At 51.4% G+C, this 19,704-nt stretch overlaps 1 protein-coding gene across 1 annotated transcript in view; it reads left to right on the forward strand.

Moving 5' to 3' along the window:
- The window catches only part of GTF2IRD1 (GTF2I repeat domain containing 1), a 47,011-nt gene that overhangs the window by 18,710 nt on the left and 8,597 nt on the right, over positions 1-19,704 (forward strand). Inside the window, exons 10-21 of the mRNA XM_054394170.1 lie at positions 584-704; positions 3,962-3,999; positions 4,525-4,605; positions 6,928-7,017; positions 7,564-7,611; positions 8,059-8,124; positions 9,302-9,485; positions 10,422-10,480; positions 10,656-10,721; positions 12,378-12,461; positions 13,348-13,531; positions 14,664-14,692. Coding sequence (XP_054250145.1) covers positions 584-704; positions 3,962-3,999; positions 4,525-4,605; positions 6,928-7,017; positions 7,564-7,611; positions 8,059-8,124; positions 9,302-9,485; positions 10,422-10,480; positions 10,656-10,721; positions 12,378-12,461; positions 13,348-13,531; positions 14,664-14,692 — 1,050 coding nt within the window. The remainder of the gene's footprint in view (positions 1-583; positions 705-3,961; positions 4,000-4,524; positions 4,606-6,927; positions 7,018-7,563; positions 7,612-8,058; positions 8,125-9,301; positions 9,486-10,421; positions 10,481-10,655; positions 10,722-12,377; positions 12,462-13,347; positions 13,532-14,663; positions 14,693-19,704) is intronic.

Raw genomic sequence — 19,704 nt, forward strand, 5'->3', positions numbered from 1 at the left:
TTCAAGGTCATTGCTGAGGCTTCATTTCAGCTCCTTTTAGGTTGCTGAGGAACAGGGAAGGGAGAGAGAAGGTTTTTCATGGTGACAGGAAGCTTTTGTCCCCCTCTGTGTTGCTGCAGCAGAGATTTCTCCCACTGCATGCAGGGTTGGGAGCTGTGGGATGGGGCTCTCTGTGACACTGCTGCTCTGGGCTTCATCAGGCTCCCATCACCTCTGTTAGGACAGGGCTCACCCCACTTTGGGGCTTGCTCCAAAGGTCCATGGCCAGTCCTGGGTTTCCCCACCTCTCAGCACCCTGTCCCAGCATCCAGCCCTTTCTATAAATGTTCCATCCCTGGCAGGACTTCCCAGCAGATGTTTAGTTACAATGAGGTTTAGGCAAAAGTTTTGCTCTTGTTTTAATGTGTGAACCTGGTTACCTCTGTGCTCTTCTCTTTGCAAGCAGGTGGCACTTGATAACCTGTCCCCCACCCCAGCCTGAGCTCTGGGACTGGGGGAGGGGAAAATAAAGCTGCAAAAGCTGCGTTGTTGGCAGGCTGCTAATTCAGCTGTTGCTTTTCCTTCCAAACCCACCCTGCACCAGGAAGCAAATTTACCAAAGATCCAACCAAGCTGGAGCCCTCCAGCCCCCCTGGGGAGATCTCCCCCGAGCCACACCGCGGGGCTGTTCTGGACCTGGTGGGGACCTCTCAGGCCAACAGCCGGTAAGTGGCATCCCTGTTCCCTGGCCACCACCAAGTGACAGCCCTCAGAGAGTCCTTTTGGGGGTGTTGACGTGGCCAGCAGGTCATTGCTCTGCTGCTCTAAGAGAATTGCTCTCCTGCCTCCCTCCAAACCCCTGGTACTGGCACAGCTGGGTTGGCACAGGAGGGGGCTGAGCACCTCCATCCTTCTCCCAGCCAGAATAGCACTGCTTGGAAGCACTGATTTTGTGCAAACCTGATGAAATCAGGGCTGTGCCCTGGCAGGCTGGGATTATCTGCAGGAGCAATCTCTGGTGTAAAACATGGCCCAAGGATTCACTGTAACACAGCATCCTACTGGTGAAGTGCTGTTTATAAGGCTCCCAGGGAGACTAATAGCAGATTAGCAGAGGTTTTAATGAAAGTGGGGTTACAGAGTTCAGCAGGGCAGGAGGCTTTTGTGAGACTACCTGTTTCTGGTCCAACCATGCCATGAGCTGGACTGGTCTGTAACATGCTGGCAGGGCCCATGGAATGTGTAGTGCTGCTTTCCAACCCATGCTGGGAGATCCAGAATGTATTTTTCTCTGTGTAGCTCCAGTTTCCTTTGGTTTTGCTTCAGCTGCTCAGAAGCCAAGTAATACTTAGCCCCAACATTGACCTTTAAAATCACTTCAAATAAGGTTGTTTAGTCTCCAGAAGAGGAGGCTGAGGGGACACCTCATCACCCTCTGCAACTGCTACAAAGGAGGTTGGAGCCAGGTGGGGCTTGGTCTCTTCTGACATGCAACAAGTGACAGGACAAGAGGAAATGCCAGGGGTGGTTCAGGTTGGCTATCAGGAAAAATTTCTTCACAGGAAGGGTTGTCAAGCATTGGAACAGACTACCCAGGGAGGTGGTGGAGTCAGCATTCCTGAAGGTAGTTAAAAGACACATGGATGTGGTGCTTAGGGCTGTAGCTACTCACCTGTTCTGATGAAGGGAGGCTGGTGGCACCTGCCTTTGAGTGTCTGTGCTGGAGCAGGGCTGGCTGGGTGACTCTGGAACCTTTCATCAGCACAGGCTCAGTGCACTGGGTGAATCAGCCCTTTTCAACCATTTCAAATGGCTCAGAGGAATCAAACCCCACAAGTGTCCAGTTCTCTTCCTGGTGATGAAGGGGCTGTGGATGAGAGCCTTGTCTGGAGATGTCTGTGATGGGAACTCAGCTGGGCTGGCTCCTGAGGTGCTTCCCTGGTCTTATGGGGAATTGAATCTCCAGGCTCCTCAGCTAGGGCTTAGCCACACAACCATTCTTCAGCCACTTTTTGCTCTCTGCACCTCGCTGACCGTCTCCATGTCCGGAGGCATTTAGACTTGGGCACAGCAGAGCATCTGCTGCTCACTGGATGCCAGGGAAAATGGTGATGCTTCAAATCCCACTGGCATCTAAGCAGACTGCAGGGCTGAAGCCTGGCCTGAGGCTTCTCATTTTCCCATTCATTTGTGCACATTTGCAATTAGGACACTTTTAATTTTTTGCAACAGAGCATCCCACTGTGCAGCTAAATCATTGTGACTGGAAACAAGAAGGTGGAAGGACAGGACGTTAGGGCTGCCAAGCAGGTTTCTGCAAAGCAGTAGGTAGATAAGCAGCCACCATGTGTCTGTGGGAGCTGAGGTTTGCCACTGCAGAGCTCCAAGGGTGGCCTGAGGCTTGTGGTCATTGTGCAGCCCTCGCTGATGCTGCACTGTCCCCATCTCACCTGCTACACTCCAGCAGTGAATCAGGCAGGAGTGGCATGGAGCAATAAAACCACTTTAGAAGGGGAAAAGGTGGTTTAGGGATGTTTTGTATCCATCTGGATTTGGACTGCCCTCCCTGTGGTGGTGCTGTGATGTGGGCTGCACTGGGCTGACCACCTGCCGCTGGTGTAAATCAGGCACAACCTGAAGATCACCCTGAGGTCCCTTCTAAATTTGTCCTAGCTGTGAGCCTTGTTCCTGATTTAGGCTGTGTGCTACCAAACCATGAGGTTCCTGTGCACTTCTGGTCACCAAGGGGATCACAAATTGCAGCTCTGGTGTGTGCATAGCTGGCACTGCCCACCCCAGGGGTAAACTTCAGTCTCCCCAAACCTCCCAGTACATGGATATCACCTCTCTGCAGGAGAGTGGATATTCAAATCCCACTTTGTTCTTCCTGCAAAGGAGGAATCTCTGTTGCCTGGTAGGAGCAGAGCATTTCCATAGCTGTGGTTCACCCAGGTCAGAGTCTAGTTCCAGGAACAGGGCAGTATTACTCCAATGAGAAGGGCCAGAAACTGCGAGGGGGGACATGCTCCCCAGGGAAACCCTCCTCCCAGATTTCCCCAGTGAAAGTTTGACCCAAAGCGGGAGACTTTAAAACCCTTCCCAAGGCTTTCCAGTACTTTCCAGACCAGAGATCCTTTCTATCCACACCACATTTAGGAAGAACATTTCAAGAGCACTGCTGGCTCCCTTTGTGTTGCCCACAGTTGGCTCTGTGGATGTTGCTGAGTGGCTTTAGGCAAGCGAGAAGTGCTTTTGAACATCCCTCCTGAGCCAACAGGGATGTGGTGGTGGCTCAGAAGGGTTTTCCTTTCTCTTGAAGGACCAGCATCAGGGAGCAGTGTTTCCCTACTGCCAAGGAGTGGTGGATGTTCTTACCTAAGAAAGAGACAGCCAGAAAGCAAAGTAACCTCATTTGTATGCTGAACACCTTGTGTAAATTCTTGAGCATGCAAAGTGAGCTGTAGATGCAAGTTTGGGATGGTGCCCAGTTTTCAGGGGAGAAAAGCTTTGAGCAGAATAAATATTTACCAAATCAATTGACTTTTTTTCTTTCCTCCCTATTTGCTTTAGCTCCATGAATAACTGTGTTGTAATGATGCTCTATGCACTACTCTCTGCTGCAAAGCCACGGATGGAGCCAAGTTTTGGGCTTAAAGCCCCTCTTGCTTTCAGGAGCTCTCTGCTGAGCTTACATCCATCAGTGTCTAGAGACAGAGCTGCCATCAGCAGTGCTGCAGGCCCAGGGAGGTTTTGGGTGCAGGACTTGTTTGCAGGGAAGCCTGCAGACTGTGAGTTTCCCTTGCAGGTACAGATGCCATGCTGCTGCTGGGATGTAGATGCAGAGTGCCCAGGGACCTGGCATGGCAGGGGGCTGCAGTGTTTCTCTCTCCTGGCAGGATCAGTCCTACCCACACCTGCTGGTTTTTGAGCTCCCTCTTTGACTGCTCCATGACCACTTCTCTTGTCTGCCTTTCCCTTCCAGGTCTGACAAGTGTAGTGTTTCTGAAAGCTGTGAACCAGGTGAGGAATAATTCCTTTTCTCTTGCAAAATAGCGATAGGGGGGGGAACGACACACACTGGAGAAAGCTGCCTGCAAGTACACCAGTTACCTGGTTGCCCCACAGTGCAGTTCTCTAAGGTCTTTATCACTGTTCAGTAGATGAAGAGTCAAGAAGGCCAGGAAACCAGCACATAACAAGGTTGGTGGCTGGTGCAAGGGCACCAACAGCTCCAGTTAGCTGAGTCCCATGCAGAGGCCATGCCCATGGATGTCCTTTACATATCTCTGTGCCCACCTGGCTGAAGCCACGTTCACAGAATCAGCCAGATTGGAAGAGACCTCCAAGATCATCAAGTCCAACCAATCACCCAACCCTATCTAATCAGCTAGACCATGGCACTAAGTGCCTCATCCAGGCTTTTCTTTGGGATGCTTAGCTGGCCCCACAGTCACAGCCAGCCGTGGTTTCCCTGCCCGCTGGCGGGCAGCCGTCTCATTGCTGGTTCCTGTTGGCAGTTTGCCTTGTGTTGCCTTTCCCCTGCAGGTACCTCAGGAGAGCTCAGTGGAATCAGGCAGATCAAAATCGAGCCGGATGAGCTGGACATCATCCAGATCACTGTGCCAGGTAGGTGCTGGGTACTGGCTGCGTGCAGTGGCCTCTGCGCGGGCAGGGCTGCCGCATCGCCTCTCGGCATTTCGCGGTGATGAGAAGCATTTGTAGGGTATCTCCTGGCACAGAAGGTCCCCCTGTGCCTGTGAAATGCTCTTTCTTTACTGAAAATCATTTTAAGGAGCGTACTGGGAATGAGCTGGTTTCCTGAGGGTAGTGGAAGGTGATTCAGGGCTCTCTCGTTTCAATCTCTTCCTCGTTGCTTTTCCATATTGCCTTTCCACTGAGCAAGCAAGCCTGGTCTGCTGCTTTCCTTCCCCTGTGGACTTGGAGGCTCTCAGGCACTGAGCACAGGATGCTTGGGGTGAGCTCCTTAATTTAGAAAAACAGCCTGGTTATGAAGAGTTCCTAAGAAAGGTTCAATATCAAGCATGTCTTGAAAACATGTCAGCAGGGGTGGCACTGATGCAGATGTGGTGGCACTGATGCAGACATGTTGGCACTGGTGGCACTGATGCAGACGTGGTGGCACTGGTGGCACTGATGCAGACATGTCGGCACTGGTGGCACTGAGGCAGACGTGGTGGCACTGGTGGCACTGATGCAGACGTGGTGGCACTGGTGGCACTGATGCAGACATGTCGGCACTGGTGGCACTGAGGCAGACGTGGTGGCACTGGTGGCACTGAGGCAGACGTGGTGGCACTGATGCAGACATGTCGGCACTGGTGGCACTGAGGCAGACGTGGTGGCACTGGTGGCACTGAGGCAGACGTGGTGGCACTGGTGGCACTGAGGCAGATGTGGTGGCACTGATGCAGACGTGGTGGCACTGGTGGCACTGATGCAGACATGTCGGCACTGGTGGCACTGATGCAGACGTGGTGGCACTGGTGGCACTGATGCAGACATGTCGGCACTGGTGGCACTGAGGCAGATGTGGTGGCACTGATGCAGACATGTCGGCACTGGTGGCACTGATGCAGACATGTTGGCACTGGTGGCACTGAGGCAGATGTGGTGGCACTGGTGGCACTGATGCATCTCCCCATGTTCTGCCTAGAGAGATTGGTGGAGATGGGTGGTGATGGAGACGAGTGGTTGGGTGCTTGAGGGGCCGCTGAGGCAGTCATTTTCCACATAGCTGACCTGGACAGCACAGCAAATGGTAGGATGATCCTCTGAGTTTAATGAGTGGATAGTTAGCACTTTGCATTTTCAGTGTGCTTTACAAGCATTAATTAATAATCTCACCAGAATGAGGACAGCAACAGGAGTCCCAGTGAGCCCAAGAGTGAGTGGTGCTGGGGACAGCAGTGACACCCAGCCCTGCTTGCCCCAGTGTGATCTCAAATGGTAGCAGTCTCCTTACCCAGTGTAGGTTTGGGGAGCCACTCCAGGATTATCACAGAATGTGGTTAATATAGAAGAAGGAGAGGGAACAAGGTGTAGTGGTGGAGCAAACATTCCAGTTTTCAATGTGGTAGCTAATGGAGGAGAAGAAAGCTAATATGTGGTGAGCTGGCAGTGTGTGAGAGGAGGAGGAGCAGGAGGAGGAGGAGAAGGAGGTGTTATCACTTCTCCAGTGCCAGGCAGATCATACTTCAAGTCCAGAGTCTGCCTTTTCTTACCTTATTTGAAGATTGAGTTCAATCAGAGGGAGTACAGCTGAGGGCAGGGAGGAGGATTAGTAGAAACGAGGTGTTCACCTACAGGGAGAAACTGATGGAATTGGGATTATTTATCCTGTGAGGTGATGATTAAGAGGTGACCTGATTGAAGTATTTAAACTGGTGAAGGTTTATTTAAAGCTGAATTTGGACAGCTCTTTGAGGGCATTGGAAGAATCCAGCATGAGGGCAGACAGGTTAAAATGAGGAGGGTGTAGAGGTGACAGAAGGGAACCCAACCCAAGGATGTGTGATTTGGGGGGAGGAAGGCAGCAGCAATGGAGTGGTTTCCCACAGTGGAGCAGCCAAGTCAAGCAGCACTAAGCCAGAATTAAGTGTGGAGATGGAATTAAACCAACTAAATAGTTTTGAACTATTTTTGCTCTTCACCTTCCACAGAGGGTAGGAAAAATTTTTTGCTCCTTTCCCTGTAGCTGAGAGGTTTGTGTTTGTTTCAGGGGTGACATCTGGGTGGTCCCTGGGGGAGAAAGAAGGCAGATGCACCCCTGGAGCAACTCCTGGTGCTGGGCTGTGGTGTGCAGGGCTCTCAGGAGTAGGGGACCCTATGCTCAGTCCTGGCTGATGAGCCAATGCCCTCTGAACCCTGTGTTGGGGACAGTGCCCCCTGACATCAAAACCAAAGCTGCCTGGGGGGTTCTGTCCACAGACCGATCGCCTGGCTCCGATGAGATGCACGACCCAGTGCCCACGCACCTGGCCTCAGAGGAGTCCAACTACATCCTAGACACGGTAGCAGGTACCAGGAATGAAACACCCAGGGCACTGCACAGGGGGCACAGGAGCTCATGTGTGTGTCAGAAATGAGAAAACCCCATTCACGAGCCAGGGTGATGGGAGTCAGCACCCATGTCTAGAGTCATGGCCTCAAGCAAGCCAGCTGGGAGCTCTGGCAGACAAACTGATGGCTATTTTGGCACTGCTGCTCCTTGCCAGGCCCTCTCTAGCCCCAGCATGTGCAATCCCAGCTCACAATTGGGATTTTCATGGGGGGATTTGCACCAGTGCTGCATCTGCCCTCGCTTGTGCTGAGTGCTGGGTCCCACCTCTCCCAGGAAGCCCCCACCAAAGGGCAGGCAGACCTCTTGGATGTAGGCAATGGGTTCATTCTGCTTGTGCAGCTCCTGGAGTGATGCTACCAGCCTGAGCCTGCACCAGCATGGGTGCTCAGAGCTTAGTGAGGGGAAGGGGTGGTCAGGTGGCTGCAAGGGACCTCCTGCTCGTGTTTGGTCTGTTTTTGCTGGTGCTGGCTGCTGCTAACCCTCCTCTTCCTCAGCAGGGACAGAGAAGGGGCCCAGTGAGGAGTCCCGGCATGAAGAAAAGCAGTTGGAGGGCTCAGGTGAGTGCAAAATGGGCTCTGAGCACTGCCCATCACTGCAAGTGTTTGGGCAGGATGGATGAACAGAGAGCTATTTTGGGTTGGGTTTTGTGGGCTTCCTACTTTGTCAGCAAAGATTTCACCCTCTGGAAAGCTCAGCACAGAAGAACACCGCTGTGCTCTCAGGCTCTCTCCTCCCATCTCTTGCCTGGATTTACTTTTTCCCCTGTAACTCTTGCTCCTTGCCACTAGCAGAGCTGTGTGGCAGGGGCATCACTGCCCTTTCTCACTTGGGGATGAGCTTGGAGTCAGCTGCCAGAGAACCACCAAGGGTGTAGCAAGCGTGGGGCCAGCTCTGCTGGGGGGTCAGGGGCTTCTTGCCTGTGCTGGATGTTGCTTGGCCAGGAGGCAACTGGTTTCTCAGAGCATTTTGCATTTTTCTTTTCTTTTTCCTTTGTTCAGATGGCATAGGGGACGTTTTAAGTCATTTGAGGAAACAAGTAGAAATTTTGTTCAACACGAGATACGGTAAGCTGCTCATTAACACACGTTCATCATGCCCAGTGCTGGCCTCTGCCATGGGGACCTCCTAATTGCTCAGAAATGTCACCTCCCGTTTCCAAACCAGCATCTGAGTAAAAGTGCAATCTAATTTGTTCATTTGCTGTCTGCTGGGCTTACAAATGCATTTGAAATCTCCCTGGGCCTTGTTATTGCAGCTCTTCCTTTGGTTTCCTCGTTGCCTTTTCGCTGGCTGCAGCCCAGGAATTGCTGCCAGGACCTTCAGCCTTCCTCCCGCAGAGGGAAAGACCAAAGTGGTTCCCCTCATCACTTGTTTGAAATACCAGACAGGGTTTTCCACCCAAGGTGGTCATGGTGTGGCTCAGGAAGGCTGGTGGGACCCTGGCATGCCAGGGGCTGGAACTCAGCATGCTCTGCTCACCCCTTTTTGGAAAGGTTATTTAACCCAGGAAAAAAAACACAAGTGAGGTCACACATGCATTTTGAGAGCTGGCAGAAAGGTTGGCACTAGCAGATGTAGCTGTGCCTGGCAGTCCCCCAAAAACAGAAGCTGATTTGAGCTGCAGCCCCTGGGAAAGCAGAGCCCCCCATGACTGGGGAAATGAGAAAGGCCAGGATCAGGCAGTGGGGATGCAGCCAGCAGAATGATGGCACTCAGTGCTCCCCATGCTTTAGTCACAGCCTGGGAATCCTTGCCCGTGCTCATGGGATTTTGTGCTGATTTCTCACCTCTGGCCGCACAGCACTGTTGGCACTGCCTGTTGGCTGTTTTTTTGGCAATATTTGGCAGATCAAGGGGAGCCCTCACCATGCCAGGCTGCTCAGGCTGGCAGGGCACTCCAGGAGTGTTCTTTGTCCCCTGATCTGGCAGAAGGACATCTGTGGAGGTCTGGATGGGGGATCCCATTGCCTTGTGGAGATGTACTTGCAGCCTCTAGAGGAAGCCCCTTTAATATTAGTGTGCACAGAAAGGCAGTCTGTGTTACCACAGCATACCTCAAAAGCCAGCTCCTGGTGGCTGTCTGGCTCTGCTGTCTGCATCCAGTGTCAGGGACATCCCCACCAGGCGCAGAGTGACAACTCTTCAAAAACTTCTTAGACACCCTTACCCAAATATCACCTTGCTGCTGCTTTTACCCATCATGGGGGGCCAGCAGGCTAATGAGATTTGGTCCCCATGCAGCCAAAGCCATAGGAATATCAGAGCCTGTCAAAGTTCCCTACTCCAAGTTCCTGATGTATCCTGAAGACCTGTTTGTGGTGGGCTTGCCAGAGGGCATCCTGCTGCGACGCCCCAACTGCTTTGGGATTGCCAAACTCAAGAAGATCCTGCAAGCAAGCAACAACATCCAGTTTGTCATTAAAAGGTAAGGCAGACGGAGCAGCTATCCCTTGGGGAGGGAGGATGTTCCTGCTGGGAGCTCTGGCTGCTCTGCAGTGTCCTGGGGAACATCCATTACTTGGGCAACTTCAAGAAATTTGCTTGATTAGAAGCAACCAAAGGTTGGAGCTGTCTCCAAGAGGCGGTGGTGGTGGTGGTGTCTCTTCCTTGAGATGTCTTTTGGGGTGTTAATCTGCTTTTGCAAAGGTTTGGCCACAGCAGCAGGGAGCAGCCACAGGTGGGTGAAGCAGCCAGAGCCTTTAGCCTTCAGGATGCCCAGGTGTGGGGCACAGAGAGGGGCTGGGAGCCCCTGAGGGCTGTCCTGTGGGAAGCAACTCTGGCTGAGGTCCAGATGTGCACATGGGGTGCTGCAGGCATTGTGGAAGATGCTGCCCTTGTGCTGGTGAGCAGGAGAGGTCACAAGAGCTGGAAGGGCTGCGTGATGCCATGATGGACATAACACAACAACATTGCCTTGAAAGAGGGAACAGCTCCAGAAGAGGTGGAATTAGAAATGCCTTTAGGGACTTTGGGAGGGGGGTTCTCACCCAAATGCTGGCTCAGCCTCCCTTGCAGGGGAGAGAGATGGCATAACCAAGATGTTGGGTGACTGAAAATGAAAATGAAGAAGAAACATGCAGGATCATGTCTCCTAAAAGTCTCTAACCCCTGACTTAAAGTGCGCAGCCGTCTCTGGCTTAAATCTCACCCTGGGGAAGCATCACATCAGCTCACTAAAGTCTCTTGGCATGAGAATCGCTTCCAAAGTTCCCCGACTGCATTGCCGGAGCTCTAAAGCAGTGCTTGCCAGGCAGGGTTAGTGGTTGGTGGCTGTCAGAGCATGGTCCTGGGGGATGCTGGAGCAGTGGGTGTCCCAGCCAGGGGGTCACACACGTGCCCTCTGCTGCTTGCTGTTTTCCAGGCCGGAGCTGCTGGCGGAGGGTGTCAAGGAGCCGGCGTCGGACAGCCCGGCAGCCAAAGGTAGGCTGCGAGGCGCCCGGCAGCCGGGCCCTGAGCACGAGGTAGGAGAGGAGTGAGAGCCTTTTCCTACACTGCGCCTCTTGCCTTCCCTCCCCACCTCGTTTTTTGGCCCCCTCCCGTGCCTGCCCCTTGGTGGCACCACGAATCCTAACTCCTCTTCTGTCCCCTGTCTCAGCCGCTGGCGAGAGGGACTCGGGGGAGGCGCTGCTGGAGGACGCTGTGAAGAGGCAGAGCTTTCAAGGTGAGAGTCTGCAGGCTTCTGCCAGGCTTGAGGCAGGGTCCCTGGCCCGTTCTGGGGTGCAGAGCAAACAGATGTGGGAAGGGGGTGGCCACAGGGCATCAGGGCTCAATGGTTTGGCAGAGGAGCAGGGCAGGGCGAGAATAGGAAAATCATAGAATCATAGAATGGTTTGGGTCAGAAGGGACCTTTCAAGGCCATCTAGTCCCAACCCCCTTGCAGTCAGCAGGGACATCTGGAGGGTCAGAGGAGACCTTATTGCTCTCTACAACTACCTGAAAGGAGGTTGTAGCCAAGTGGGGGTTGGTCTCTTCTCCCAGGCAACCAGCAGCAGAACAAGAGGACACAGTCTCAAGCTGTGCCAGGGCAAGTTTAGGCTGGAGGTGAGGAGAAAGTTCTTCACAGAGAGAGTAATTGGCCAGTGGGATGTGCTGCCCAGGGAGGTGGTGGAGTCACCATCCCTGGAGGTGTTCATAAAAAGCTTGGATGTAGCACTTGGAGCCATGGTTCAGTTGTGAGGAGGTGTTAAGGTATTAGGTAATAGGTTGGACTTGATGATCTCTGAGGTCTTTTCCAACCTGGTTGATGATTCTGTGATTCTGCAATCTGCAACTAGAGCAGGTTGCTCAGAGCCCCAAACAACCTGCCCTGGAATGGATCCAGGGATGGTGCTCCTGCTACCTCTCTGGGTGATCTGGGCCAGGGTCTCACCACCCCCAGTGTAAAACATTTCTTCCTTCTCTCTAGTCTGAATCTCCCTCTTTTAGTTCCAAACCATCATCCCTTGTCCTGTCACACCAGACCCTGCTAAAAAGTCTGTCCCCAGCTTTCTTGTCACCTCCTTGAAGTACTGAAAGACCACAGTAAGGTCTTCTTGGAGCCTCTTCTCCTCCAGACTGAACAACCCAAACTCTCAGCCTTTCTTCATAAAGATTCCAGCCCCTCTGGGAGGGAGGAGAGGAGAGGAGGAGGTGGGCTGAGAGAATAGGAAGGACTGGCAGATGGAAGACAAGACACACAACCAGGGACAGGCAGTCCTGTAGGTCCAAGGAAGAGTCTTGAAGCGCTCTTGACAGTGCCCTACTTAACTGGCTTTGCTTATCTCCCTGTCTGACCTTGTGAGATGCATAATTAAGTCTTGCAAGCCTCAGGCTTTGCCTTTTCTGGGGCTTTTTCCACCTGGGTGATGTTTGTACAAACACTGCTCCCTTCTGGTGTGCACCAGCAGCTGGCTCTGTTGGGGAAGGAGTAGTGGTGAGAAGCTCATGGGCTTGGGGACAAGTGCTGCTCAGCTGGAGCATCCCTTTCCTTGGGGGCCTGAGAGGGTTTGCAGGGAGGGACAGAGGTTTTTCGAAGGCTTTGACTTTCCAGAGAGCCTTTGGAGTGTGTTTTATTTTAATGCTGGTAATTATCACAACTGAATCTTCGATTTCATGCAGCTTTTATTCTTAGCAAACAAGCAAGGGGAGGAAAAAAAAAAGAAAACCCACCACATATTTCTGTTTAGATTATTTTTAAGGGCTTTGAATGGCCCACTCCAGAGATTAGCTAATTGCAAGATAAGGACTTTCCTATAATTAGAAAATGGCATTGCTTAGAAGTCACAGAGTGCCTTTTAATTTACCAGCAGAAGTCCATAATTGTTTCTTTATTTTACAGAAAATTATGATGCCAGGCTTTCCAGAATAGACATTGCTAACACGCTGCGGGAGCAAGTCCAGGACCTGTTCAACAAGAAATATGGTGAGAAACCAGGGGGGAAGTTGACTTTATCCCCCTCTCAACCCCTCATAACTTCTTTTCCCCCTTTATTCCTCCCCCTCGCTTCCCAATTCCTCCTTGCCAAGTGCTTTCCTGAAGGGCTGGGGAGGGAATGGTGGCTCTGGGAATTGGTGCTCTTTGCTGCAGGCACTTGCTGCCTAGGCAGCTTCTACACAGCCCTGGGGAGGCCATGATGAGGAGCATGCCACAGCCCTCCTGCCTGCCTGCCTGCCCTCCTTGACCACATTTTGGTGTTTTTTTTTCTTTTTACCCACCCCACTCTGTGAAGAACAGCAATGGTAAATTCAGCTGCAGAGGATGGTGGGAGGTGGGGAAGGGAGTAAGGAAGGGGTCATAGCAAGCTCTCTCAGGAGATGCTGCACCTCCTGTCTGTAGGGCATCTGCCCAGGGTACTCCCACAACCTGCCTGCTCCAGTGTCTGCTCTTTACCAAATCAAGGCAGGGAAATGCTGTTATCTCCACATTCTAGGCAGAAGTCAGACTTTGCAGGTCCTACAACCAGACCTCAGAGAGGGAATGTGGCTGGAGTTATCTCCAAACGACGTCCCAAAGCAAAGAGCAGTGGCTTTACATCCCTCCTGCTGCACTGCATGGGCAGCATCATACAGGGCAGTGCCTCCCCTCAGCCCCACCAGCTCTGCTGCATGCACATGGCTGCCTTGGGACCCCTCCACTCCTGGTGTGGCCTGAAAATGTTGGTCCTTGATTACACTTAAGAGGATGCCTTGAGCAGGCTGCTCGTGCTGTGCTGTGCTTTGGTGGGGCTGGGGCTGGAGCCAGAGGCATGGCAGAAATGGCATCCCTGATCTCCTGCATGCTTGCTGCTCACTTACTGCTTCTCTGGCAGGTGAGGCCTTGGGGATCAAGTACCCTGTGCAAGTGCCATACAAGCGGATCAAGAGCAATCCAGGGTCAGTGATCATAGAGGGGCTGCCCCCCGGGATCCCCTTCAGGAAGCCATGCACCTTTGGCTCGCAGAACCTGGAGAGGATATTGGCTGTTGCTGATAAAATCAAGTTCACCGTGACCAGGTACGTGGTGAGAGGTGTCAGCAACCCTGCCCAGCAGCATGGGGAGAAGAGGGAACTGACCTAAAAGTACCCCCAGCTCTGCCAGCTCCATTGGAGCAGGGCTGTAAATGCCACAAGTGCCTCCAGCCCCCGAGATGGCAATCAAGTTGGCAGCTAATGGTAGGATCACAGAGTCAGAAAATGGTTTTGGTTGGAAAAGATCTCTAAGATCATTGAGTCCAACTGTCCAGACCATGTCCCCAAGAGCCATGTCCACAGGTTTCTTGAACACCTCCAGGGACAGTGACTCCCCCACCTCCCTGGGCAGCCTGTTCCAACACCTGACCACTCTTGCAGCAAAGAAATTTTCCCTAAACTCCAACCTAACCTTCCCCTGGCACAGTTTCAGGCCCTTTCCTCTCATTCTATCACCTGATACTAGGGAGAAGAGACCAACCCCCACCTCACTACAACCTTCTTTCAGGGAGTTGTAGAGAGTCAGAAGGTCTCCCCTCAGCCTCCTCTTCTGCAGACTAAACAATCCCAATTCCCTCAGTCCCTCACAAGACTTGACCAGCTGTGTTGCCTTGGTTCAACAGGAAGAAGGGGACCATAAAATAGAGACTCTGGCTCTTTCCTCCTGTCTGCTGCCTGAGGAGACAGTGGGGAGAGCACTGGCAGGAGAAAGCAGTACTTGGTGCAGTGGTGCAAAGAAATCCCAACCTCTTTTCTAGGAGGCTTGAGATAGGAGGAATGTTGCCTGGTTTGTGGCTGGTGCAAGGCAGTGTCTGGTGTCCCACAGCACTTGAGTCACTGGGCACTGGCCACAAGTGACCATGGACACAAGTGGAAGTGGCAAAGCAGTTTATCAGTGCATCACTGTAGTGTGGGACAGGGTGAAAATGGCTTCAGGAGTGGTTCCATCACCCTCTCACTGAGCCACGCTGCCTGAGGGGGCATCTGCTGCTGTCAGCAGGGCCACAAGGACTCCTTCCCTGCAGAGCTCCTGCTGGGTCTGCACGATTCCTTGCACAGTGTGAAGGACAGGCTGAGCCCCAACCCTCCCTGGGCCATGGGAAGATGCTCAGTCCAGGTGTGTTGGCTTCCCAGTGGCATTGCATTTTAAATCTCCTTTTCCCCTTGTTTTTTACAGGCCTTTTCAAGGACTCATCCCCAAACCTGGTAAGAGATGATGCCTTTTTGCTTAAGCACTGCATTGGCCAAGTGTTTAGTGGTGGTCAGGGAGTTGTAAGCTGTGGAAGGCAAGCAATAATTTTATCAGCTGGAGGAAGGTTGCCTCTGGCCTCACTTTCCTGGGCTCCCCACTTCAGTTTTGTTGTTGTTTGGTGCATTTGCTGAAGTTCTCCTGACCAAGACAGCTGGCCTCAGCATCACCCATCAGTACTGCTGCTGCTGCCTTGCAGTGACAGTGTTTTTCAGGAGCTAATCTAGGGCAGAGCTCTGTCTCCTGTGTTTAAGAAAGCTCCCACTTTCTTAAGTGTTTTCTTAAAATAAGTAAGTGTTGCCGTGAGCTGGTGGGTTTGGTGGTGAGAGAGGCTTGTGGGAGGGGAGTGATTAACCACAAGGTCTGCTTTGGGCTGCAGCAGCACTGACAGTCACAACCCTCTCTGGATTGTGGGCATCCCACATGTGGATACACCAGGGAGATGTGGGAGCAGGGAGGATGAGGTGTCCAGGACGCTCCGTAGCCAGCTGCAGAAATCACTGCCCTGGAGCTGTCTCCTTCCCTCTGCATCGCTGCAGTGGTCTGTCTCTCACTTCTACGCTGCCTAAAAATAAGAGCTGCCCTCAGAAACGTGGGTAAAACCCTGTCTCTGTTTTAAATGTCTGTAATTACAACTGTTGGAAGAGCACAGATGGGTGCAAAAACCCCTGTCATCTTTATTGATGGCTTCCCATTTCCTTGGCCAGCCTCCACGGGGATGGCACAATTTAGGGAAGACAAATATGACAGAGAGGAAGACATTTATATGCCCTTATTAGGAACAGCAAAGAGGTGTTAGACACCCAAGAGGGCTCTAACAGAAGGCAAGCAGTCTGAGAAACTCAGTGCAGGGCATGGTCCCTGTCTCCACCCTCTGCATCCCTGTGTACAGCCCAGCCAAGAGGATGGAGAGGTCCCCAAGACCTCCATAGACCTTGACCTAAGATTTCCTGTCTTTTGCTAAGCAGTAAGGTACCAGCTGGGGTCAGCCAGCCTTCAGTGACATGCCAGCTTTGCAGAACTCTGGTTTTCCATGGAATCCCATGGCTGTAACACCAGGGGTGAGCTGAGGATGTATCCACTCCTCCAGCCACACCTTGTGCCTTGCCCATGCTGCGCCGTCATCGGGATAACGACGTTCGGAGATGCTGCTCTGACACCAGTCACACCATGAACAAAGGAGCACATCACAAGGCAAATACTGCAACCTGCCAGCTGGCTGGGAAAGGCAGCCTGAGAAATAGAGATGTAGAGGAAATTGATTTTTCGATGCACAACATTTTTTTTCCCTCCTTCTCCAGCTGAATGCTTCCACCAGGGGCTGGTCCGTGCTAGCACCAACCCAAAGCCATATTTTATGCTGTGTATTGTGGTACCTGAGTGGGCTCAGGAAGAGGCCACAGCATCTCTGCTGGGCTCAGGGCTTTGTGCACTCTCCTCCCATGGGGTTTTAAATAAGAGCAAGTCCCAGGTGAGGGGGGTTTCTTACTTGACATCTCAATTGCTACAGGCTATTTCATATAGCTGCAGAGTTTTCAGAGACAATTGCAGGATTTAGAATTTTCTTCTAGTAGTCAGAATGTCTGCTGGAGAAAAGCTGTTTGTGTTTTCCCCCACAAAAAACCAAAAAAAAAAATCCCTGCTGACAGCAATTAACTTCTCCTCTGCATTTCCACCCCATTGCACTGAAGTGAAGGGTGGCAACAATGGTGCTTTCACTGCCTTGGCTTTGATCACTTTTCAGCTGCCTTAACAAAAATTAATTATTTCCAACTAGCCATAGATCATTAAAAATTTAAATGTAAGAGTGCTGGGGTTTGGTTTTGTGTTTGTTTTTTTTTTAACCTGAGTTTTGTGTCATGAAGTCCTGCCATGTAAAGTGAAGAGCAGCAACAGAAGTGTCTGCTTGGTGTTAAAACCAAATCAGTGAAAATCACTTTTGTTGGGCAGAAGGGTGGTAAAATGAAGGCAATAGTTGCTCCCAGGCAGGATGGCATTGCAAAGGCATCTCAAAGCTAGAAAGCCCTGGAGATGGCTGTATAAATGTAAAGGAAGCTACAGGTTTTGTGGATCATTTTGGCCAAAAGTGACATGAAAAGTACAGGGTTTAAGGGAAAAGGGAAATTTGAAAGGATTTATTAAAAAAAAAAAATCATTTTGGGGTGATTGTAGTTGTCTTTAGGTTAAAATCTGGGGTTTGATTTGCTTTAAGCAAGTTGTGCACCTTCCTGTGTTGTAAAGAGCATCGCAAGGTAACGGCAGGACCGTGGAGGAGCAGCCTCCTTACCTCTCTTTCTTGGGGGAAACCCATTTGTAAAGTGTGACAGAAACAGATCAAAGGATTTCAGTGTCTTCTGTGTGCAGGTGGAGGTGGGCTTTGGAGGCAAAAATGAGGCTGCTTTTTGGAAAAATAAAGCCAGTGATGCTCCCCAGTGCCCAGAGGAGGTCAAGTGGCTGCAGCCCCTTTTGCAGTGTGGCTTTGCAGCCTTTCAGAGGTGTGGTGGTGGCCCTGTCCCTGGTGCTTCTGCAGGCATTCAACCCAGGAGCACAACCCTCCTGGCATCTGAGAGTTCCCTTTTGATTTCCAGTTTTGTTTCTTCCCACCACTGGTCTCTGCCCTGCAAAAAAATAATACCTTCAAAATCCCTTTTTGAAAGCAGAATGATCTTTCAGCATTAAAGCAAAAGGGAGTGAGCAGGGGTGAAGCTCCAGTGACATAAACACAGCACTTAGCCTTTCTTTACTTCAGGCACAGAGATACAAAACAGACTTAATTTGAGCCTTTGAAGCAAAAAAAAAAGTATATATCAAGCCTAAGTAATGTAGCACACACAGAGAATCTTTCTGTATGTTAATTTTTATGTGCTTTGATTGAAAATGTACACCAGCTCCATCTGTCCTATTCCCCAAACTCCCTACCACCCTGATAGATTATTTCCCATACTCCAATTAATAAAGTAGGGCAGGCAGTGTTCTTTAATTATAAAGAAAAAAATCACATCCAGGCATCCTTTATATTTATCTATTTATTTCTTTCTTTCTAATCACAAGAGCACAATCCTCCTCAAGACTTTGAAGAAATGTGCCTTGCGTTAGGCAACCCCTCCAAGAGTGAAAGAAAATTGGAAAGCACTTGGTGGGGCAGTGATGGGAGCTGTGTGCATCTTGCTCCATCAGCAGGTTGCTTTTTGAGGTCCCTGCCTCTGCCCCTTCACTCCTCAGCCCCAATGTTTCCCCACCACAGGAGCAGCTGGGTTAGTTTCCTTTTATCCAGAGTGAGTTCTTTTTTTAGTGTTCATCAGATCAGTGTTTCTGGTCTGATGATGAACATTGAATAGCTGCGGGGCTTCAAAGCCTATGAGCATCCCTGTGATTCCACTCACTTTTTTCTTTGCCTGTTTTTTTTTTTTTTGTCCCCTTTTCCCTGCATGTGTGGCATTCTCACACTGTGGAGAAGGCAGCACCATCACCCAGTTCATCCCAGCCCTCTCATTAGCTTTGCTCTTGCATCCCTCCTGCTCCTTGTGAGTTTTGTATCCTGCTGTGTCCTTCAGAGACCCCAAACCTACCGTTTTTCAGGGTGCTTGTTGCATGGTGAGATGGGTGCTGCTCCATCCCAGCTGTGGTCCAGCACTTAGGGATGCCTCCATATCTCACACCACAGGGACCCTGAGCCTGCTGGGATGTCTCCCATGATTAAGGCTGAGCAGCACATGTGGGTTACCAGGACAAGAAGTTTTAATTCTCTTTCTTAGAATCATAGAACCATAGAATGCATCAGATTGGGAGGGACCCTCAAAGGTCATCTTGTCCAACATCCCTGTAGTCAGCAGGGACATCTTTAACTAGATCAGGTTGCTCAGGGTCCCATCAAGTTTGACTTTGAGGGGTGGGGCCTCCACCACCACTCTGGACAACCTATTCCAGTATTTCAGTGCCCTCATTGTCAAGAACTTCCTCCTAATGTCCAGCCTAAATCTACCCTGCTCCAGTTTTCTTGATCAGCATGATGGCACCTTGGAATCTTCACCTGAAACATTGCAAATGCCTTTGAGCTGCTGCCAGCCAAATGACATGCCATGCTGCTCTTCCTAAAGCACTCCCAATTCCTATTGGAAAGATGCTGCTTCTCTTCCTTGCTGCTTGTCTGTGCTCCTGCCTGCCTGCAGCCTGCCTGCATTGCTCCTTGATGGGAGCTATGCCAGGACCTCGCTCTCTCTCTTGGCTTGGACTCTAGCTTGGCTTTTCCAGCACCAACATGACCCATCTGCATCTCTTCCTCTTGGCACTGTGTATTTGCCTAAACATCTGGCATGGTGGTGCTGCCCACAGGGTTCCCACAAAGGCAGGATGTCACCCAGCAGTTTAGAGGACCAGGACACAGGCAGCATTGCTTATTTTCCATCTGGGTCCTGCAGTGTGGCAGTGAGGAGTGACTTTGGAGCTGTCTGGAGGATTTGTCCACCTTGACCCCAGCTCACCATGATCTGCAGCAAAACACTGGTGCCTGCAGCTGCCCTGTGCAGCCCTCTTGTTCTTCCCATCCTTTCCTGCTGAACCCAGGGGCTGTCCCTGCACTGACAGTCAGGCTGGAGGAACTGGCAGAGCTCATCACAGAATCACAGAATGTTAGGGCTAGAAGGGACCTCAAAAGATCATCCAGTCCAACCCCCCTGCCAGAGCAGGATCACCAGATCACACTGGAATGCATCCAGGCAGGTCTTGAATATCTCCAGAGAGGGAATCATATCTCCACTGTGCTGCCATGGCTGCTTCCCTGAGCCTGCTCAAAACTTTTGATCCATGTTTTGAGCTGCTTCAGGTTGCTCATCTTGCTGCTCAGCAAATTCAAACACACATCGCCTCCAGTCTGCCAGTGCCCGTGTGCTGTAACTTGGCAGCAAGAGCCTCCCTGGTGCCGTGACCTACAGCTCCTGTCCCCCTCACCAGCTCTCCCCATGGCTGCCAG

This window comes from Indicator indicator, chromosome 30, assembly GCF_027791375.1.
Source record: "Indicator indicator isolate 239-I01 chromosome 30, UM_Iind_1.1, whole genome shotgun sequence".
NCBI lineage: Eukaryota > Metazoa > Chordata > Aves > Piciformes > Indicatoridae > Indicator > Indicator indicator.